Source organism: Lutra lutra, chromosome 4 (genome assembly GCF_902655055.1).
Source record: "Lutra lutra chromosome 4, mLutLut1.2, whole genome shotgun sequence".
In the NCBI taxonomy this organism is placed as follows: domain Eukaryota; kingdom Metazoa; phylum Chordata; class Mammalia; order Carnivora; family Mustelidae; genus Lutra; species Lutra lutra.
In genome coordinates this window covers 35,828,121-35,852,806 of record NC_062281.1, presented here as the reverse complement: position 1 = coordinate 35,852,806, position 24,686 = coordinate 35,828,121, and the positions used below count along the sequence as shown (strand labels likewise).

The window sequence follows — 24,686 nt, the reverse complement described above, 5'->3', positions numbered from 1 at the left end:
AGCAGCCCCAGCTCACCCTTAAACAGAACGATTCTTCTTTAAATTCCACCTCCTTAACTCTCACAGTGAAGGAGCAGCCTCGGAGCCAGGAGAGACCAGTGGTTCAAGGGCTCCATCATGAGGAAGTCAGGAAATGAGACCTCTGGCAAAACCACCACCACCTGCAGGAAGTCAAGAACAGGAGGCCAATGGAGCTGCCAGGTCACAGTTGTCTAGCAAGAAAGGGGACTTGGCACCGTGTCCCCCACCCCACCTCCCACGCAGTCACTTCTTCTTCCCCTGACCTCGGGGAAGGCTGGGGGCCCCTAACAGTCTTCTTTGGCTTTCTCCTGACCCACGCAGGACATGTGGGGGCTGGAAACTGAGCTCTACATTGGTAGCAGCTGGCAAGATTCCTGAAGCTATTCCTCCCTTGTAGAAAATGAGATGGAATTAGCTTTGCTAACTTCCCATCAGCCCTGCCCGCCCAATCCCACACTGATTGCAACAGGGCTGCCTGCCAGCTGCCAGAGGGATGTAAGCGGAGTCTGACCTTCACCTCCACGGGCTTCTTGCTCCTAGAGCCTGAGCAGCACCTGTGGCTGCTGACTCTCAGCTCAGGCCACACAGCCCTTTGAAGTGGTTTGGGGCCCACTAACCCCTGGAACCTGGTACTCTGTGTCCATCAGAGCTGCAGTGATGTCTTGATCAGGAGATTCTAGGGAAAGCATGAACTTTGGTATTCAGCAGAACTGGAACGGAATTCTGGCTTTATCTGTACCACTTTAAGCAAGGAGTCGGTCAGGAATAAGCCCTCTCTGAAAGTCACCTTGAAAATAGAGGAAATAACATTTTTCTTTGCTTATGATTGTACTCCGCTGTGCTCCATGAGGCAGACGTCGTGTCTGTGTTTTCATGGTTTGATCTCCAGCACCTCCAGCAGTGTCTGGCACTTAGGATACACTCATTAAATATTTGTGGAGGGAAGGAGGAAAAAATGCCTTTCCAACAGGATTCAGAGCATTAAATGACATGGTCTATGTGAAGCATAGGGGGCATGTGTGCTCTGTAAATGATGGTTTCTAGCTAACAGCTTATGCTGATTACAGGAAACCAGGGTTCAGGATTCAACTAGCTATGACTGCCATTCATTCATTCATTCATTCGGGAAATATTGAGAAACTCCTGTGTGCCATGTGGGAGACACATGTAAAGAGTGCTGTTCTCACCTGAAAGGGGTTCAATTAAATGTTAATACATCGTGCACCAGTTATGGAGAGCTATGAGCACACGGAGAAAGGACGTTCCCAATGGATGAGCAGGGACGAGCCAGTAAAAAAGGCAGGTGCAGAGGAAAAAATCTGGGAAGGGAAAGATCCTCTGTGTCAAACTCTGTGGCCCATCGATGAAGCTGAGTCTCTGGAGATAAGGACAATTGTAGCACACACAGGAGATGTGTTTGGAATACATTTTCTCAGAAATGTAAAGGCTGATTGTATCTGGATACTGCCTTCGGTGGGTTCGACTTGCTTTTAGAGAGCCGCATGAAGGATGGTGCGAGTCCTCTGAGATCTGGGGTGTTGGGAATTAGAGGCGAGTGCTGCTCTAGCGTCTGAAATTTAAATAAATTGCAGCAAGTGTATCTTTTTTTGTTACCACTTTACAATCTGACTTCTGAGAAGGACTGCTTGGGAAGCTCTGATCTGGACAGCTCTTAACGTTTTAGACAGTAGAGATATGATTTAAGGTTTCCAAAATTGCACCTCTGATGTCTTCAAACATTATCACCACTCTAGCCAGGCCACAGCAGGTTAGCTCTCTCCCCACTCCGTGAAGTGTTGCTTAACACAATTCCCAGCAAGCTCTGGGGGATGACACATGAAGCTCTAAATTGACACCTGCTGATGGAGTGTGTCGGAGAGAGAATTGAGTTCTAGGGGATGATATCCCTTGAAAAATCTTGAATACCACCAGCAGTAGCTGTAGAAATTTGGGTGCATTCAGTGAAAAGATGATGAGATTTAAAGTCATAATCCCTGCCTCTTTTACCAGTTGCATGGCCTTGGGCAAGTAACGTGGCTTATCTGAGCTTTTTGGCCCTTTACCAATATTATGGGGACAGAGCAATTTCTCATAAAACTAGTAGACCAAAGAAGTGGTTAGAATAACAAGTTTGCAAGGTCACCTTATAAGCACTGAAGGATGTACAAATGCTTATTATTTTACTGGGAATTAAATTTTCCTTGCAGAATTTGGACACTCTTATTAATGACGAAAGGATATCAAGAACATACCCCTTGACCCTTACTCAGGCAAACTGGAGAATGCTCGTTTTCTAGGATGTGGTAACACGCTAACCTGGAGAGATGAACAGAGCAGATGTGGCTGTGAGAAAGGTCACAGAAAACAAGGACGGCTGTTTTTCTTATTGCTGGATGACCATGCAGGCCAGGCACACCCCTTCATGTGCAACAACGCTGCTCTTCTAAGACTCACATGTCAGCCGTACCTCCCCTCTCCTACTCTTCACCTTGCCCTCTAAACAGCACTTGAGTTTCACTGAAGACCTCACCTGGCTCTCAGGGTCCGCCCAAGGAGCAAACTCAGGGCTCCCAGCTCTTTGATACATGCCTGAACACTCTGGTTCTTTCTAATCAGTTTATATCCAGGAGCCAATTTTTGTTTTACCCAGGGTCCTTTTGGTTGCAAATCAGGAATACTCTTACTCAAAAAGCACACACACAAAATGATGCAGCTATGATATAGTTTATTTCAATACACTAATCAAAAAAAAACAAAAAACAAAAAACAAAAAACTTATTTCTTTGGAAAAAAACCCTGAATCCTAAATAGTCAGGATTGGCTTGATGGGCCATAATGTATTTAAGCAAAAAGACTTAGGTACACCACACCTAATAAGGCTCTCTACATACACAGTAGATACCGAGTAATTTTGCTAAACTACCCTACATTTGGAAAAATCAAGACATATTTATAAAAGTCAAATGCACAAGTTAACAATCTTGTGAACTTAGGAAGCCTGAATTGTTATATTTTTCTCTGTATGAAAAACAAACAAGCAAAAAACCATCCATTCTCTACCTTTCCATTTTCACCCATATTTTCCTTAACAGAATTAAGCCCCAAATTTGAAGGCTTAAATCCTTTCTTCCTAAGGCCCTAGGAATATCGAGTTTTCCTGCAAACTTGTAATTGTCTAAAAAGGACATTATTTAAAGGGTGGGAAAAACAAAAATACACAGATTTCCCTTCTGTGCCACTCATATAGATTCCGCCAAGCAATTGTTCCTGAGTTGGCTGCCAATTCACTCAATTTAGTGGAAAAACATAAACCTGATTATAGGACTAAGCTGGCTTTCATTCAGCCCAAGAGCAGATTTCTTTATCACTGAAAATCAGTTAGTGACATTTAGCCCTTAGCTTAATCTGTACAAATGCAATTTGGGGATTCCATGACACTGATGTTAGCATGTTTAAAGGTAAAATGCAAAATTCTGAATATCAAATAAAGTATTTTTTAAATACACAAACTGGTATGATTTCTCAATACAGTTGACCCTTGAACAACATGGGTTTGACCTGCATGGGTCCACTTAGACATGCAGATTTTTTTCAATAGGGGACAGTACTGTATTTTCTCTTCCTTACAACTTTCTTAATAACATTTTATTCTAACTTACTTTATTGTAAAATGCAGTATATCATATATATTACACACAAAACACATGTGAATTGACTGTGTTATTGGTAAGGCTTCTGCTCAACAGGAGGGTATTAGTAGTTAAGTTTTGGGGGAATCAAAGGCTACATGTAGATTTTCAACTGTGGGTGGTGGGGATTGGTGCCCCTAACTCCCATGTTGTTCAAGGGTCAACTGTAATCACTTTTTTATGAATAAAAAACAAAATGGCAAAAAGCAGCAGAAAAATCTGATGTTCCAAAATGAGACAATGAAGACAGGACTCGAGTAAACTTGTATGTAAAAATAATTGTTTATTACTGTATGTAACTGAACAACAGAACGGGCTTATCTGAAAGCACTGGGTCTGTCTTCCAAAGTTTTTCCAAGTCATGATTCTACATACTACAATGAAATATGTTTAATAACTGCAAACTGTCATGAACTACAAGTTTTTATATTCCTAAATAATGAACTTGACTACTGTAACCATGATCTGAATATATGTGCTATTAAAAAAAGAAGTTGTAAACATACTCTGAATTTTTTTCTTTACTTGCAAGATAATATTAAAAAGAGATTCCACAATTGCTTCATTCCTTAAGAACTAAGAGCCAAAGTACTAAACATAATAAATAAATATGTAACCTGGAGGCCTGGAAAAGGATCTAGAACACCGAATATAATAAACCAGTGTATTAAAAATCCAGTATTTCAGTAATAAAACTTCTTCATCTCGATAGAATTAGGTTTATTGCTACTATAAATAAGCTTCATATTAAGGCACCTGCCATTACCTATGAGAAAGATCTGGATTCCAAACAAAGGGAATATGCACTGAAAACATTTTTCTTTCATTCTGATATCACTGCAGATACTGTCAGTTTTAAATGTTCAGTGTTCAGTATAGTAGTAGGCACATCTTTGAACACACTATCTGAATATAGTTAAATAATTTATATAACACCTTAATAAAGTACACGATACTTGAATGAGGAAATAGACAAAATCACATGAAGATGGATGTAAGGGACTAAACACAAAAAAGATGATAATCTCTAAGAAAAAAGAATTCTACTGTAGGACAGTAATACGAGCAGATCTTGGCCAAGTCATTTAACTTCTCTGAGCCTCACTCTCTCCCATTAGTAAAATGTCAATACTAGCTGCTCTTCAAGCTCCCAATGCTGTTGTGGGATCCCCTGAGAGGACGTAAAAACAGCTGGCCAACTCTGCAACACAGAACAAACTGGAAAACTGAACAAATACATGGCATTGTTACAGGCGGAAATATGTCATGTTTCTGACCTCTCCCTAACGAAGTTATGACCCGCTCCTCTTGCACCTGCTCGAGAACTCCCAGTTTCACAAAGTCAGTTAGATCACTGCCGAATAAATGAAGCAAACATTTAGGCAAAGTGAAAATCTCTAAATTCCAGGTTGCAGAATTTTATAAAAAGTTGCTGTAAGTGGAGAACCACACTGTTTGGGGGGCCCAGGCTACTTCTTGATTCTTCCTAATGATAATGAAGGGTTCCCGGCCTCTCCTGGCTCAGCATCTGCAGAGACTTTTGTCTCCGTTGCCATCTGCTGCTGTGCAAGAGGCATAGTTCCATTATTTGTACTATACCTTGTAACAGCATAAAAGAGTTTAAAGAGTATTAAAGAAGCACAGCTGAGGTCAGTCTCAGGTGCATTACTCAGTTTAGCACAAATACAAATGGGTCAGTAATCCCCACCAGGTCTCCTGAACTCAGTCCCCAACTCCTTCCCCTAAGTGTAAAATGGTTCAAGGCCAACTTTTTCCAAGCTATGTTCTGAGGAACACCAGTTGGATGAGATGTTAACAGGTAAAAAATTTCTATTTGTATTTGTATTAAGAAAGTCTGCTGGGGGGAATAAGCTTACGTACTTAGAATTTCTCTATCCTTGATGTACTGACTATATGTTCTAAAGAGGAAGGGAAGACAAACATTTCCCAGATTCATCTGACCACAGAATCCGTTTTCTTTCCCCTCAAAATATCTAGAGGGGCTAACAGCTCTTAGAATACTCTTTGGGAAATGCTATTCTACCTAATCACCTGGGCTTTAAACATTTCAGGACTATGTCTGGCAATAGTGATCATTTTGACTTCCAAAGGAGGAGAATCATTTTACTTACAAGGTTGACTGCCAGGATAACCTCCTGAATTCCACTTCCTAAGTATCCTGCCCAAAACAACTAAGAACTAAATTTCCTTTACCACATGCTGAGGAATCCAAAGAAGTTATTCTCAACTTAATGAGAATTATAATCTCTTAAATGAAATCCTTGTATTCTCCCTCAAACATTGTTTCAAAGATTTAATCTAGATCTTAAGACCCAGAATCACAATTACTTGGAGGACAGGGGAGCATTTTATCACAAAACACCATAATTAACACTATTAGTAAGTCATAATAGTAATAGTGGTGGTGGTAATATTGACTAAGCATTTATTTTGTGGCTTAATCCTCATTTCCATAAATGGAAATTTAGGACCTACTATTACATTCACTTTAAAGATATATACACTGAGATTTAGAGAGATTAACTGACTTGCCAAGAATCACACAAGTAGTAAGGGCAGAATGTCAAACTCCTATCTGACCCCTTACCTCATGCTCTTAACCCCCACATAGTACCATCTTATATTTTAGTGACACAACAAAAGCACTTAAGTCACAAGCTGGTTGTTCAACAAGAAAATTAGAGTGTATTTATATAAATCCAACTTGATTCGAAGTTTGGTTTTAAAGACTTCCTCTTGAGCAAACTTCTATTCCCTAAAGGAGGTACTTTAAGTTTGGTGGGGTTTTCTTTAAGCAAAGAAAAACAGACTGCTATCTACCAGTGATAGGTTTATATATGGGAAGTGTTTTAAAAATCTGCATCCAAGGTGAAGACATTATCTGTGGTTTCTGCCATGACTGCAAAACGTTGATACTCTGCCACTCGTTTCTCAAAGAAATTTGTTTTCCCTTCCAAAGAAATGTTTTCCATAAAATCAAAGGGATTTTCTGCCTGAAAAACCTAAAAAGAAAAGACATGTTATTAGACATTCTGAAGAAGCCAAATCACATCCACAAGACGAAGAGATAACTAACAAGCTCAGGTCTCCTAACACCTGTCTAGTCACCTGTAGGATCCATGTCCTAGAGGGAATCAAGGCTGATTAATTGTAACACAATTGAGATCACCTACTAAGTTTAAGAAACTACATTAGCATCTCTGGTATTTTAAGAAGTAGGAAGAAGACATATATTACTGCAGAAATGAAAGATTTAATACCAATCAAACTAAAACATTTTTGCAGCTTGAAAGATCCAATACACCATCGACATTACAGACCTTATCACAGGTATAACCATTAGGTGGTCACACAGACATGATACTACGAAATACTGAATTACCAAAAATGTACTGTGAACCTTACCATGTTTCTTAGTTCATAACAGATAATTAACCCATTGATGTTAAGGGACCGTGATGAGAAAAGAGAATAAGTGCTATCCACAGATGTCTCCAAACTATAAGTGAAATTTATGGTTTTTTTTAAGGTTTTATTTATTTATTTGACAGAGATCACAAGTAGGCAGAGAGGCAGGCAGAGAGAGAGGAAGGGAAGCAGGCTCCCTGCTGAGCAGAGAGCCCCATGTGGGGATCAATCCCAGGACCCTGGGATCATGCATGACCTGAGCCAAAGGCAGAAGCTTTAACCCACTGAGCCACCCAGGCGCCCCCAAAAGTGGAATATATGTTAACAAGAAGCTCTTCCACTACTTCTGAATTCAAGAAGCAGACCTGGCGACACAGCTTGATGAAAAACCATGAAACATTTCAGTGATCCATAAGGGGCAATAAAATAGGATTTTTAAATTTAGGAGTATTCCAGCAGGGATTATGGACACCACAGATAAGAATATTTTCAAATAACCCAATTAAAAATGGGTAAAGGGTCTGAATCGACAAACAGATATTTCTCTAAAGAAGGTATACAAAAGCCAAGAAACACATGGAAAGATGCTCAACATCATTACTCATTAGTGAGAATGCGAATCAAAACTGCAATGAAACGCTACTTCACATCCACTAGGACGGCTATAACAAAAAAGATGCATCAGATGTGTTGGCGAAGATGCGCAGAAACAAGCCCTCATACACTACTGGATGTAAAATGGTGCAGTTGCTTTGAAAACCAATTTGGCAGTTCCTCTTAATAATTAAAAACAGTTACCACAGGACATAGCAATTTCACTTGTAGTTACATATCCCAGAGAAATGAAAACACTGTCGACACAAATACTTTTAAGTTAATGTTCCTATTTGCATTATTCTTAATGGCCAAAACTACTGAAATGTCCATCAACTGAAAAATGGATAAATAAAATTTGGTTTAGAGTATTATTTGGCTGATGGCTAACGGGTACAGTTTCTTTGTGGGGTGCTAAAAATACTCTGAAACAGATTGTTGTGACAGGTGTACACCTCTGTGAATATACTAAAAACCACTAAACTATACATTTGCTAAAAAGGAAATTGCATGCTCTGTGACTTTTAATGAAGCTTAATAAAAAGCTTAATAAAATATTACATATACATATATATACATACATATTTTTTTTTCAACAAAAGATCAAATGTTGTGTGTGGTTGAGTCACAGAATTCAGTGGCATTGCCCATCAGAAATAAATGCTAAGAGGGAGTGAAAATTTGAACTAGCAGGATATAGTGAAAAAAGCACTGAACCAATAGTTACAGATTTACTGCATTTTAAAACTGGAGCCTTCAAAAAAACCCGATTTAAATCATCTATGGCAGGGCACCTGGGTGGCTCAGTCATTTAGTGCCTGCCTTTGGCTCAGGTCATGATCCCAGGGTCCTGGGATTGAGCCCCACATCAGCAGGAAGCCTGCTCCTCCCTCCCTCACTCCTTCTGCTTGTGTTCCCTCTCTCGCTGTCTCTCTGTCAAATAAATAAAATCTTTTTTCTTATTTAAAAAAAAAATAAATCACCCATGGCATGGACAAAGTAACTAAGAGTAAGTTAATTAAGTGAATGTATCTTTCACATAACTTGAATCATCCTAAAAATTGTATGGAACCACAAAAGGCCCTGAATAGCTAAAGCAATCTTGAGAAAGAAAAGCAAAGCTGGAAGTATCACAATCTCAGATTTCAAGATATACTAGAAAGCTTTGGTAATCAAAACAATAGGGTACTAGCACACACAAAAAAACAGATAATTTGATCAATAGTACAGGAAAGAGTCAAGAAATAAATCCATGTTTATATGCTCAATTAATCTGCGACAAAGTAGGTAAGAATATATAATGAGGAAAAGATAGTCTTTTCAATAAATAATGCTGGGAAAACTGGGCAGCTGCATGCAAAAGAATGAAACTGAACTACTTTCCTTCACCAAACACAAAAATGAACTCAAAGTGGATGAAAGATCTAAATGTGAGACCTGAAACCATAAAACTCCTTAAAAGAAAAAAAAAGGCAGTAATGTCTTGGAATTTGGCTTTAGCAACATAAATATGAATATATCTCCTTACACAAGAGAAACAAAAGCAAAAATAAACTATTAAGACTACAGCAGAGGAGACCATCAATAAAACAAAAAGGCAACCTACAGAATGGGAAAAAACATTTGTAAATATTTTATATATTTGATGTATCCAATAAAGGGTTAATATCCAAAACATCGAAAGAATGTACTCAACACCCAAACAACAAATCATCTGATTTTATTTATTTTTTTTATTATTATTATTTTTTAAAGATTTTATTTATTTGACAGAGATCACAAGTAGGCAGAGAGGCAGGCAGAGAGGCAGGCAGAGAGAGGGAGGAAGCAGGCTCCCTGCAGAGCAGAGAGCCCGATGTGGGGCTCGATCCCAGGACCCCGAGACCACGACCTGAGCTGAAGGCAGAGGCTTAACCCACTGAGCCACCCAGGCACCCCAAATCATCTGATTTTAAAAATGGCCAGAGAGGGGGATAAATGGGCAGAGAAGCGAGACACTTTTCCCAAGAAGGGATCAGATGGTCAACCAACACTTGAAAAAATGGTCAACATCACTCACTAGTCATCAAGGAAACGTAAAAACAAAACCACAATGAGATATCACCTCACACCTGTCACAATATTTAGTACCAAAAAGGCCAGAAATAGGGGACCTGCATGGCTCAGTTGGTTAAGCACCTGCCTTTGGCTCAGGTCATAATTCCAGGGTCCTGGGATGGAGCCCCACATCAGGTTCCCTGCTCAGTTGGGAGTCTGCTTCTCCTTCTCCCTCTGTCCCTCCTCAGGGCATCCCCAACACCTGCTCATGCTCTCTAATAACTAAATAAAAACATTTTTTAAAAAAAGAAAAGAAATAACAAGCATTGGTGTGGAGAAAAGGGAAACTCTCTGGCATTGTAGCTGGAGAATGTAAACTGTCACAGCGACTGGTGAAAACCATATGGAGGTTCCTTGAAAACTTAAAAACAGAAATACCATATGATCCAGTAATTCCTCTACAGAGTATTTACCCAAAGGAAACAAAAACACAAATCTGAAAAGATATATGCATCCCTACGTTTACTGAAGCATTATTTACAACAGTAGTAGATGTGTGAATATATCCCAAGGGTCTATCAACAAAAGAATGGATAAGGAAGATATAATATGTACGTACACATGCGCACACACACACACACACACACACACACACAAATATTACTCAGCATAAAAATGAATGAGATCCCGGGTCCTGGGTGGCTCAGTTGGTTAAGTGTCTGCCTTCAGCTCAGGTTATGATTCTCAGGTCCGGGGATCGAGTCCTGCCCTTGGGGCTCCCTGCTCAGTGCAGAATCGGCTCCTCCCTCTCCCTCGGCCCTCCCCACCCCCATTCCTGATCTCTTCCTCATGCTCTCTCTCAAATAAATAAAATCTTTAAAAAAAAAATGAATGAGACCCTGCCACCTGTAACAACATGGATGGACCTATAGGGAATTACCGTAAGTGGAATAAGTCAGAGAAAGAGAAATACCATATGATTTCATTCCTATGTGGAATCTAAGAAAAACAAAACATATAAACAAACAAACAAAAAACCAGAAACAGACTCATAAATACAGAAAACAAACTGGTGACTGCCAGAGAGGGGAAGCGGGGAGGATGGGTGAAATATGTGAAGGGAATTAAAGGTACAAATTTTCAGTTATAAAATAAGTCAGTCCTGGAGATGTAAAGTACAACATAGGGAATATAGTCAATACTATTGTAATAACACTGTATGGTGACAAGTGGTAACCACACTTCTCGTGGGGAGCACTGGGAATGTATGGAACCATCAGTCAGTTGCTCACCTGAAACTAATATCACACTGTATGTCAACTCCATTTCAATAATACCAAAAAATAAATTAAGTGGCTTGTTTTGACCCACTGAAGCACTCAAACATTTGTTGACTAATCCCAAACCAAAAGAGAAGTTGAAAACATTAATATGGCTACTTAGAATTCTGTATAAATGACAACCATTTGCTAATTTAAGTAATCTCTTATTTTGCTAAAAACTGTCATTAGAGGAACAGTTCTTTTTCTAGTTTCTTGAATTCAAAGTGTGGTTCATGTATTTTAAACTGTCTTGTCTTCTTAATCTACACATTCAAGGCTATCACTTTTCCTTTGAGGATCTATTTGGGTACATTCTATAAGTTTTGATATATAGTAACCCTATCATCATTTAGTTCACATTTTCTATTACTTTATATTTTCATTTTAATCTCATTTTAAAGGACAGCTTCTTAATTTCTAAGTAGACAGAGTTTTTTGGCAATCTTTCATTGTTAATTTCTACTTTTACTGCATTAAAATCTAAAAGGTCTATATAATTTCTGCTTTGAGGGATTTATTGAGTTTTGTTGAAGGCCTGTGGAAAAACGATGTTTCATACTACATTTAGGTTTTCTTCTGTAGGCAGGATGTTTTATAGATCTACAGTGAGCCAGGTCCCAAAGGGAAAATTAGACCCAGGAGTCCAGTTTTCTAAAAAGCAGGAGAACATGGATGTAAAAGTGGTCAGTTAAGGCACATTGAGTTCTCTTTAAGGCTCAAGTGAGGAAATTAATTTTCCTGTAACAAAAATATTGGTATTACTTAGGAGCAAACACAATTTTAAAAAATATATAGTTTATAAATTTAAGAGATCATATTAATGTAATTATAATCTTGACTTCTCCATTCATTATCAGTCAACACAGAATTTTATAACTAAAATAATAAACTACAGTTCATCTTACAAAAACCTTTGCCTTATTGGGCTCTTTCATGATGGTATTTCTGTGGTTACCAGAATATAAATGCATTACTGAGAAAGGTAATGATTACTCCAGCATCATGGATTTCATAACGCTTCTCATTAAATACAATGTAAACTCACGTTTCCATGCTAAGAAGTTAAAACCTCTAATTTCTAATTACCATCATATATAGTACATAGTCAAGAACTATGAATGTTCCAATTACCGTGAAGACGACATGACCACCTAGTGCACATTTACTGTACGTCTGATACTATTCGAAATGCTTTAAGTATACCAACTCATCAACAATCTTTTGTGGTAAGTATTATCATCTCTCTTTCATGGATGAAGAAATGGGGATAAGAGGTTAAGCAACTTGTTTAAGGTCCTATAGCTAGAAAGTGGCAGAACCAGGATTGGAACCCAGGTAGACTGGTGCAGCCTCCATCTGTTATGTGAGAAGCATACCTCTTTATGATATTCAGGTATATTATCTCTGATAAACAAAATGAAAAATAAGTTTTAAGACAACTGAGTTCAAAGGGTCAAATTATGACAGTTAATGTCTTCCTAATAACTACTCATATTTAAAGTTCAGGGGTGTCTGGGTGGCTCAGTTGGTGAAGTTATCGGACTCCTAGTTTCAGCTCAGGTTGTGATCTCAGGGTCATGAGATGGAGCCTGTGTGGGGCTCTGCGCTCGGCTTAGAGTCTGCTTAAGATTCTTTCCCTCCCCCTCTGCCCCTCCCCACCAAGCTCACTCGCTAGTTCTCTCTCTCTCTCTCAAATAAATAAAAATCTTTTTAAAAATAAAAAAATAAAAGTATTAATTTCTGATGAACTAATCTCACTAAACAAATAAAAGGTAAATAGGCTTTAAAAGAAATACAAATGTGGGGGTCCTGGACAGCTTAGTCGATTAAGAAGCAGATTCTTCGAGCGCCTGGGTGGTTCAGTGGGTTAAGCCTCTGCCTTCGGCTCAGGTCAGGATCCCAGGGTCCTGGGATCGAGCCCTGCATCGGGCTCTCTGCTCAGCAGGGAGACTGCTTCTCCCTCTCTCTCTGCCTGCCTCTCTGCCTACTTCTGATCTCTGTCTGTCAAATAAATAAATACAATCTTTAAAAAAAGAAAAAGAAGCAGACTCTTGACTTCAGCTCAGGTCATGCTCTCAGGGTCCTGGGACTGAGCCCCATGTAGCCTCCACGCTCAATGGGGAGTCTGCTGGGGGATTCTCTCTCTCTCCCTCTTCCTCTGCCCTTTCCCGCAGTTGAGCTCTCTCTCCCACTCCCTAAAATAAATAAATAAATCTTTTAAAAAATATTAACATAAAAATTACAATATTGACCCATGGGGATTTATGAGGATAAACATATATACACATAATAAATCCTATTTACTTAAAGATAATCCCATTAAATACCTACAATTATTATAAGTAATTTATTGAGCTCAGTTAATAAGATTTATCAGCCTCCTACTTCTGTTATGAATTCCAAGTTCCAAAGGATTTCGCAAGACCAATTTGTTTATGCAAAACAGGGCTTGTCACACATATTTTAAAAGTAGACAGGTATGTTACAAATGCTTTCAATAAAATATAGTATTTTAGTGGCCTTACTTGGTATAACATTTTAGCTTGTAGTAATATATTTTTAAATACCTTACCTTTGAGAATCCAAGTTCCACAAGTAATCTGTCAGCTACAAACTCAATATACTGTTTCATCAAAACACAATTCATTCCAATGAGACCAACTGGTAGGGCTTCTGTTAAAAACTCCTAAGATATTAACAAAAACAGAATAAAATACAGAGATAGAACAATAAATATTTTCCAAATAAAAATAGGGTTTTCATTTTTTAATCATCTAAGTCCCTGAGGGAAGTATACTAGGGTAAATTCTTTCAACATGGCAACGTTCATTTGTTTAAAAATGTTTGGGGCATTACTATTCACAGTATTTCATATTCTTTTTTTTTTTTTTTAAAGATTTTATTTATTTATTTGTCAGAGAGAGAGAGGGAGAGAGAGCGAGCACAGGCAGACAGAATGGCAGGCAGAGGCAGAGGGAGAAGCAGGCTCCCTGATGAGCCCGATGTGGGACTCGATCCCAGGACGCTGGGATCATGACCTGAGCCGAAGGCAGCTGCTTAACCAACTGAGCCACCCAGGCGTCCCATATTTCATATTCTTAAATAGCCTAAGTAAATTGAAACTATCAAATTACTGGTATTTTACAAAGTAGCATCATAGAACCTTAATTCACCGGCTTTCTCCATTGAAAAAATGAGATATTTTGCTCTGAAATATCTGGAAAAAGATTCACCAAAGATGATCACTGTTGGGCACATGGTTATGGAAGGGAATTGGGAAAGATAGAAACACACTTAGCAAAGAAAATGAGAAAAAAATAAAAATGGATATGGGGGTTGGGAGATAAATTGAACTCCAACTATATTGAAAGACACTGGTTAAATTTTAATAGGGGAAAAATAAGCACATTAGGGTGCCTGGGTGGCTTTATCAGTCAAGCATCTGCCTTCAACTCAGGTCATGATCCCAGGATCGTGGGATCGAGTCCCAAATCGAGTCCCACATCAGGCTCCCTCCTTATTGGGAAGTCTGCTTCTCCCACTGTCCCACTTCCCCACTTGTGTGCTCTTTCTTACTTTCTCTCAAAAATTAATAAATAAAATCTTTTTAAAAATTAAAAAAAAATTAACCATTTGAATTTAATTCTCAAAATGACTAAAAATACCAAAATGCATTTCATGCATTTTCTCCTTCCTTCCCAATGTGAAAACCACAGCTATTGAACTATACAGTATTTTTTTAAGAGTTTAAAAATTTTATTTTACTAAATAAGTCAAGCAACAAAAGACAATTATCATATGGTTTCATTCATATGTGGAACATAAGGAATAGCATGGAGGAGCACAGGGGAAGGGAGGGAAAACTGGGAAGAAATCAGAGAGGGAGACAAGCCATGAGAGACTCTGGACTCCAGGAAACAAACTGAGGGTTATAGAAGGGAGGGAGGTGGGGGGATGAGCTAACTGGGTGATGGGTATTAAGGAGGACATGTGTTGTAATGAGCACTGAGTGCTGTACACAACTAAGGAATTGTTGAACATATCAAAAACTAACAATGCATTATTGTATGGTGGCTAACCAAACATAATAACAAATTTTTTAAATTTACTTTACTTTTAAACTAGTTCTTTCAAATGATATTAAAAAAAAAAAAGTCCTAAGTGGAACATCTACGTCTTCATAGTTAGAGATTTTTACATTCTATTTATTAAGTTTTACTATTCACTAATTCATTGATTTACTAATTCTATAAACATTTAGTGAAAACTTCAAGCTAGATACCGTGCTCAGTTTTGGAAATACAAAACAAACAAGAAACTGTCATTACCCTTTAGTAGCTGAAAATCTAAAAAAAAAAAAAAAAAAAAAAAAAAAAAATTACAGCTAAAATAATTCAAATAGTTTGCTATGGCATAAAATGTGACAGATCAATTAGATAGAAAAAAAAACAGTTCCAAAACAGATTTTAGTATACATAAAAGCTTAACATGTAACATTTACTTACAAACCAAATTATAAACTGACATGATAATTGTAATGCATCATCTGTTGGTACTGTCAGGTTGAAAATTACTGATATTTGCTTTGACCTACAAGTGGCAATTTCCTGAGTCAATCCAATATAATAATGGTACAAACATCAGAGAAAAAGAGATGTGCTAATCATACAAGCTTCCTTGTTTACCTGTTCAATTTCAACAGCATTAACAATGATCTCCCTGACCCTTTCTTCTGAAGGCTTATTTACTAAGTACTGAAACATCAGGCAAGCAAAGTCACAGTGAAGCCCCTAAAATAGAAGAAAAATACCATTGTTAAAGGATGTTTAATCACCTATTTTCACACTGTCATGTCTCAGGCATCATATAAATTAGGTTCTAGGAATGCAACACAGAATTTCTGGAAGCTAGAAGAAGGATTCATAGTACCAGGAATTACTTACCTTCAAATCTCATTAAAATGCCAATTACAATAACCTATCATGAAAATTTTTCAGTGACAGCAAATCTTAATTCATCAATATGAAAGATGAATTAATTAACAACAACAACAACAAATCTGTAACCAAAATCATCTTGGAAAGGAAAACAAAGCAACGGCTGAAATGAAAATTCATTCATTTCTAATGTCTCAAAAAAATTAAGAAATGATTGAAAACAGTAAGTGTTTAAAGTAAAGGTGAAACTTAAAGAGGTGTCCAAAAGGCAACATTTATATTCAATAAGAATGGCTCAAGAAAAAAACAAATTCAGTGCAATGAAAATAAAAAGAATTAAGAATGCAATTTGAAGCTGTACAAAGCAGAAATGACACTGCAGATAACCATAGAAGAAAATAAACTTGTGAAATACCTTGAGAACAGAATGGTTATGCAAATGGAAGAAATGGGATAGAGCTTTAAATAATTAGAGAACAGAGCAAGGAGATCCAATGTACAATAATCAGGATTCCAAAACACAGAACAGATGGTATAAAGCTGAAAACAACAGAAGTAATTGCAAAAAGTCAAAACAAAAAAAGAAAGAGGCCAGAGACAAAGAAAGATGATGCAGTACCAAACAAAATTAAGCTAGAGATTATAAAATTAAGCAAGGCAGAGTCAGTGAACATTTCTAAACTACAAAGAAAAAGAAACAATTTTGTAAGCCACCAAGGGGCTAGGAGGATGAAGGAATGTACACCTTAAAGGATTACAAATCAGAATATGCTTGTGTTTTTCTAAATAAATCAACAAAAACCAAAGGCAAATGAAAGATAAGATTCTAATCAAAGGTTCTAATCAAAAGGATTATTTTCCCATTTATCATTCCCAGAAGAAACCATCAGAAAAAAAAACAAAAAACCAAAACTCTTTGAACAATTAATCTTAGAAGATTTGTTAGGCAAACAATTTTCCCCAACTGGACTCAAAAGGATACTTCAAATTACCAAAGGCTGAATTTCAAATAAACTGTGAAGGCTGTTAAAGAAAGTGTTGATTAGAACTGACAGCTAGCTACCTATTACAGAGATGAGTAAATCAAAGGTAGGGACTCATATGTTAAATCAGGAAGTGAATAAAATTAACTTTGAGGTTTAGAGCAATTCCAATCAAAATCTCAAACAGAATTGTTTTTAGTTAAAAGAATCTGAGACTAGAACTTACTTATTTGAACTAAAAAAAAAAAGGGTAATTAAGTAATGTGATAGAGGGGCCAATTATCACTACAATGGCAATCATATCACAATATATAAATGTACAAAATTAACATGTCATAAATCTTTAATTTGCATGATATTATATGTCAAATGTATCTCAATTAAAAATTAATCTGGAAGATTAAATGGGCAGAATCTTACAATAACAGTTTTAATAGGAAAGTTATGAAATTTATCTTATTAGTTATCAAAACATAAAAAAAACTACAATAATTAAAAGTGTTTAGGAGCACCTAGGTGGCTCAGTTGGTTAAGCGTCCCACTCTTGATTTCGACTCAAATCATGATCTCAGGGTTGTGAGATCAAGGCCCAAGTCAGGCTCTGCGCAGGGAATGGAGCCTGCTTGAGATTCTCTTTCTCCCTCTCCCTCTGCCCCTCCCCCTCAAAAAAAAAAGTTTTTCTGGCATGAAATTTGACAGGTTGATGAAAAGAAAAAAATAGCCCCCAAACAGATTTTAGTACACTTAAAACCTTTAATATACAATAAAGAAGATATCACAAGTCAATGGAGGAGGATGGATTACTTAACAAAGAGAACTAGAAAAACTGCCTGAGTGTATGAAATAAAATTAAGTTAAATTCTAACTTATCCTATACTACATTTATACTAAATTCTGTACTTAGTACTAAACAGAGCCCAACAGTATTACAGAGTAAGATGTTATAAAGTCAAGAGAAAATATATGTGATTACTTAACTACTCTCTGGAAGTGGATTATATCAATTTCAAGTTTTTGTATGTTACAAGAAAAAACAAAATTAAAAAGCAAAGGACAAACTGGGAAAATATTAGCAAAAATATGACAAAAATAATATTTTATATTATATTCATACAATAAATATAACAAACTCAATAAACAACACTATTGAGAGAGCCCTAGCAGTCGCTATGCACTGGGAATATACGCCAACAGAAATAGAGACAAGAATAGGTAAATGCAGGGTGCCTGGGTGGCTCAGTCGATTAAGCGGCTGCCTCTGCCTGCTGCTCTGCCTACTTGTGCTCTCTCTCTCTGTCAAATAAATAAATACAGGTAAATGCAGACCAAAAAAAATGACTAATGTCATTATGGAAAAAAAAAGTTCACTCTAAGTAGTAATCAAATAAATGCGAATAAAACCAATAACGAGGAACCATTATCCCTATCAACTTTGTCAACTATTTAAAACACAAATCCAAATTCTGGTGAGGTTATGGTAAGAAAAGACATGTTCATTATGTTGCTAGGTGGGGTTTTCTATAAAACTTCTGGGAAGAAGTCTGGAAATTAGTATGGGTAACCTTCAAAATGATTATACATTATAACGCAGTAATTGTATTTCTAGGCAATCTAGCTTCGGAAAACAATATGAAATTGGGATAAAGCTTATGCACAAAACATATTCATTTTACATTATAGCAAAAGAAATAAGCAAAAAACTGGAAATAACCTAAATTTCCAAGTATAGAATAGTCAAATAAGTGATACACTGTTTCATTAAAATATTATATATCTAACCAAACTACTCTTTTTAAAAAACTACTCTTTCCAAAAAATGCTTGATTTAATAAAAATATACTCACAATGTTCTGCTAAAAAAACTCAGCTCATAAAAATATGAAAAAAGCAGAATATTTCATATATATATGTTCATATATATATATATATATATATATATATATGCTGTTCATATATATCTACATAGGTTTAACTACAGAAAATTCTCTGAAAAGAAATACAATGAAATACTAATAGTGGTTATCTCTGTTAAGATTGAGTGATTTTATTCTCTTAATTCTCTATAATTACCACATATGACATTCATGATAAAAATTATTAGAAACTGAAAGACATGAAACAACAAAAATTATAGAAAGCATTTTATGGCACTTACTTATAAAGTATTTTCACACATACTGGCTCCTTTTAACAAAACCCTGTCAAGATTTATAGTTGAAGCAACTGGGGCTTAGAGAAGTTGATAACTTGACAAGGTCACTTAGAAATAAGCTGAGGGGCCAGGATTAGGGTAACCAACACCTGTGAGCTGATGGCTGTGATGGGCTAAACCCTGAGAAGAGGAATAAAAAGTAAGACAAGGTGCCTGCACACAGGTAGCCTTGAGTCCAGCAGAGGAGAGAGGCAGGAAGTATAGTACATGTTACTGACTCTAAGACAGGGACAGATTCCCCTTTCAAAGGGATACATAGAGGAAAAGTGGTCAGTTCTATCTAACTGAGTCAGGGAAGTTTTGAGTTGCAACTTGTAAGAAGGTAATCAACAGATGGGAAAAAATGGCAGGAAGATGGAAAGGGTATCGCCGGCAAAGGGAGACAAGATATAGTTACTGGCTGGGTGTGGCTGAGAAAGGGAAAAAGCAATCCAAAATGAATTTCAGATTTCAAATTTGGATGACTGGATAGAAGGTAGCACCACCAAATGAGACAGGGAAAATAGAACGAATCTGGGGAGAAAGATGATGAGTTTGATTTCTGAAATATTAGGTTTGAGTTATCTGTGGAGCCTTCCAGGAGAAACTAAAATGCACTTGACCACCTGGGTTTGAAGCTCAGGAAAGAAAGCGCTCAAGTTTGGGTTGTTTAGGAGCATCTAAATGGTTCCTGATCCCATGGAAATAGATAAGATCAGCCAGGAGGAGGTCATGTACAGTGAAGGAGAGGCCAAGGTTGGAACCCAGGATTTGATGTATTTAAGGATGAGCGGGGAGACTGACGAACAGTAAGAAGCAAGAGAAAAATACAATTCTTAAAAATCAAGGAAGAAATTACTTTGTGTTTTCTTTTAATTACCAGGGTATCATCATTTTTGAGGGGAAAGAAAAATAAATGAACACCAAATACAAATACGAATATTAACTAGAAGAATATTTCATTCCTTACTTCATCTCTGCTGATGAGTTCATTGGAAAACGTGAGTCCAGGCATGAGACCTCTTTTCTTTAGCCAAAATATAGCAGCAAAAGATCCCGAGAAGAAAATCCCTTCTACAGCAGCAAAAGCTACCACTCTTTCCCCTGGGAGACATAAAATAGTTTTATTTTCTGAAATATCACATCCTGTAAACATTTTCAAGCTCACATCTATATTAAATACACATATTTTTACATATATATTAATATCACAACTATTTTGCCAAAAATCGAAATTAACAAATTAGTGCCACGGCCTCGGGTCTTCGGAGGAGGAAATATGCCACTTCTACCTACTACAGAAGAAAGGTATAAAGGTATGTCTACTTTAAATCTTATGTCAGGGATGCCTGGGTGGCTCAGTGGGTTAAAGCCTCTGGCTTTGGCTTGGATCATGATCCCAGGATTCTGGGATTGAGCCTCGCATTGGGCTCTCTGCTCAGCGGAGAGCCTGCTTCCTCCTCTCTCTGCCTGCCTCTTTGCCTACTTGTGATCTCTGTCTGCCAAATAAATAAATAAAATCATTTTAAAAAAATCTTATGTCAGACATTGGACTCTAGAGGTCTTGGTCTCTGGACAAAGGAGATCTTTCCTACTCAAAAAAAAAAAAAAAAAAAAAAAAAAAAAGAAGTCATTTAGCTGAGTACCACACATGCCTATGAGTGTAGTATCTCCATATTAAGTGTTTGCATGTATTGGAATAGAGAGTAGAAGTTAAGATTTTATGACAAAGTTCTCCCTCTTTATGTTTGAGGGAGGGGAGGTTGCTGAGTTTTCATTTTTAAATCCTAAGATACCTTATGGATCAGCAGCAAACATTTCATTTCAAAAAACATTGCCACGCATCTTCAATGAAAAAAAATATGAATCCAGCTAAAGAGAATAAGTATATCTGTTGGATAAAATATCCAATCACATAAGCAAAAATACTATCTTCTGCTAAATATATAAGACCTAATTTCAAAGGTTACTCACTGTTAGGCAAGGACTTTGCAGAAGACCATCTCCTAAAAGGTCTATAATGGAACCACATCCACTGTCTCTAGGGGTTGATCAGATGTCTAACCCAAACAAATCTCACCACACTGCATATGTTCAAGAGACATATTTTTATACATGTCTGTCTAGGGAGAAAGGTTTGGTCTATAAGACTATGGGATAAAGGCAGCTGAGGGCTTGACCCAACTACAGGTCTGTTTCATCAATAACATCATAGCTTGTATCCCAGTACTGTCACAGGACCAAACACAGAGCATGTGCTTAATAAATGTGTTCTGAACTGAATAAATGAAAAATATCTAAGCATTAGATGATAAAAGACATTATTTATTCTATGAAAAATATAACTTCCAGAACAAGGGTAATTATAATATTTAAATCTCAAAAAGAAAGATGACTTAAATTTAAATATTTCTTAAATATTTCTGGCAGTCTCTAAATAGTGCTCTGATTTATCTTCTTTCCCCTGATTATCTTAAATAAATCAAATCAGATCAGTTATATGAAATACTTATCTATTAGTAGTCCAAAACATCAGAAAAAGTTCTATAGCATTTTATTTTTACAATTTTAAAAGTCACCTTGAAAAAAATAACAGAAGAAATATAAATTAAATAAGTACTTACTGAATATGTACTGTGTAGAAGGAATTATTAAAAGAATCTTTAGTATACTACACTAAATACAAAATATAGTAATAATCACTATGGTCTTGGCAACAAAAATGGCTCTTTAGGCTAGTTATATTTGTTCGGATGAAGAACTGTCCTTATTTTAACATACAGATTACTATATATTCATCTTGCTATTAGTAAGATAATGGATAGTTACAATTGATGCATTCTTCATTGTCACTAAGGTAATGTCATGTGCACATTTAAATGTAAAAGAACTTGGGGCGCCTGGGTGGCTCAGTGGGTTAAGCCGCTGCCTTCGGCTCAGGTCATGATCTCAGGGTCCTGGGATCGAGTCCCGCATCGGGCTCTCTGCTCAGCAGGGAGCCTGCTTCCCTCTCTCTCTCTCTGCCTGGCTCTCTGTCTACTTGTGATCTCTGTCTGTCAAATAAATAAATAAAATCTTAAAAAAAAATAAATGTAAAAGAACTAGATTATAATACATACATTGTGAGTAAGAGGAAATTTTTATTTTAACTATTCTATGCATTCATGTGAATGCTAAAGAATGAAAGTCATGACAGAAATTGTTATAGAAGGCTATTTTTTTGGTAAAGGATTAAGAGAGGTAAACATAACAAATTTCAAGAGTAGATGTAAATTAAAAAGAGACTTCCAGTCACCTGGGTGGCTGTCATTGTGTGTCTGCCTTCAGCTCAGGTCATGATCCCGGGGTCCTGGGATCGAGCCCCTGCTCGGCAGAAAGCCTGCTTCTCCCTTTCCTCTCCCCTGGCTTGTGTTCCCTCTCTTGCTGTGTCTTTGTCATAAATAAAAAAAAATAAAAACTAAAAAGAGACTTCCAAAATATTTCTTCTAAAAGCTATGATGAAAGTGAAGGCCTCGTCATCTGTCTTAGGTATGGGAAAGTAGGGTATAGTTTTTTTTTTTTTTCTTTAGGAGATAACTTTATTTCTGCCATATTTCCTCTACCTTTGCCTTTCAATAATTTCACTCAGAGTGTATAGTTCTTTATTATGTAGGTCCTATATAATGAAGGATTCTTTTGATGTATAAATTTATGTCTTCATTTCAGGAAACTGTTTTTTATTATATTGAATTGGTACAAAGCTTATTCTTTAATTTTTTTTAAAGATGTATTTATTTATTTTAGAGAGTGAGAGAGAGAACACGAGGGGGGCAGAGGGAGAGGGAGAGAATCTCCAGGAGACTCCCCGCTGAGTGTGGAGCCTGACGTGGGGCTCAATCTCATGATCCTGAGATCACGACCTGGGTCAAAACGAACAGTCTGATGCTTAACTGACTGAGCCACTCAGGCACTCCCAAAACCTATTCTTTAAAATGATACTCTCAATTATTTGTTCTTAGGCTCTTCTACAAAATATGTGAAATTCTAGATTTTTTTTTTTTTGCATGTACAGTTGATCCTTGAACAACATGGAGGTTAGGGATGCTCAGCTCCTGTGCAGTTAAAAATCCATTTACAATTTTTGACTCCCCCAAAACCTAGCTACTAATAACATACTGTTGACTAGAAGCCTTATAGATAAGTAAACACATATTTTTTGTGTTATATGTATTATATACTGTATTCTCACAATAAAACGAAAGAAAATTTTATTAAGAAGTTTATAAGAAAGAGAAAATACATTTACAGTACTGTACTGTATTTATCAAAAAAAATCTGCATATAAGTGGTCCCACATAGGTCAACCCATGTTGTTCAAGAGTCAACTGTAATGGGAAATGTTTATTCTTTTTTTTTTCTGTAAGTTTACTCATTAGCCTATTTGTTTTGCTGATTACTTATATTTGTCCAAGTAAGCCATACAGACTCTCTTTTAACTTTCTGACCCCTTTCACTAATTTCTTCTGACCCCTACCCCTCACCTCTTACAACCACAATCTATTGTATCCATGAGCTTAGGTTTTAGTTTTTAGTTTTGTTCTTATATAAGAGAGATCAGACAGTATTTGTCTTTCTTCATCTGCTTTATTTCACTTAGCATAATGCCCTCATGGTCCATCCATGTTGTTGCAAATGGTGACATTCATTGTGTTTTTATGGCTAATATGCCATTATTACACACACACACACACACACACACACACACCCCACATTTTCTTTATCTATTCATCCATTGATGGGCACTCAGGTTGTTTCCATATCTTGGCTATTATTAAATAATGCTGCAGTGAACATATATCTTTCTGAGTTCATGTTTTAATTTTCTTCAGATAAATACCCAGAAGAGGAACTGCTGGATCATATGGTAGTTCTTTTTTTAATTTTTTGAAGAACTTCCATACTGGTTTCGCCAGTGACTCTACTAATGTACGTTCCCACCAACAGTGCACAAGGGTTCCCTTTTGTCCACATTCTCATGGATGCTTGTTATCTTTTGATAACAGGCATTCTAACAGGTGGTTTTGATTTACAGATCCCTGTGGTTTAATGATGTTCAGCATCTTTTCATGTGTCTGTTGGCCATCTGTATATATTTTTTGGGAAAATGTCTAGTCAGATCTTCTCATTTTAATTTAATTTTTTTTTTGCTATTGGATAATATATGTTCTTTTTATATTTTGGATATTAGCCCCTTATCAGATACCAGTAGATTGCTTTTTCATTTTGTTGATGGTTTCCTTTGCTTTGCAGAAGTTTTAGTTTGATGTAGTCCCACTTGTTTATTTTTGCTTCTGTTGTTTTGTTGTTGGTATTGAATTCAAAATATCATTGCCAAGACCTGTATCAAAGAGTTTACCACTTGTGTTTTCTTCCGGAAGCTTAATGGTTTTGGGTCATACATTCAAATCTTTAATCTGTTTTGAGTTAATTTTTGTGTATGGTGT

At 36.7% G+C, this 24,686-nt stretch overlaps 1 protein-coding gene across 1 annotated transcript in view; it reads right to left on the bottom strand.

Moving 5' to 3' along the window:
* Positions 1-3,973: 3,973 nt before the first annotated feature.
* RRM2B (ribonucleotide reductase regulatory TP53 inducible subunit M2B) overlaps positions 3,974-24,686 on the bottom strand; it is a 37,617-nt gene continuing 16,904 nt past the window's right edge. The window contains exons 6-9 of the mRNA XM_047727421.1: positions 20,174-20,307; positions 15,778-15,882; positions 13,665-13,778; positions 3,974-6,733 (exon numbers count right to left, since the gene is read on the bottom strand). Coding sequence (XP_047583377.1) covers positions 6,581-6,733; positions 13,665-13,778; positions 15,778-15,882; positions 20,174-20,307 — 506 coding nt within the window. The 3' untranslated portion in view covers positions 3,974-6,580. The remainder of the gene's footprint in view (positions 6,734-13,664; positions 13,779-15,777; positions 15,883-20,173; positions 20,308-24,686) is intronic.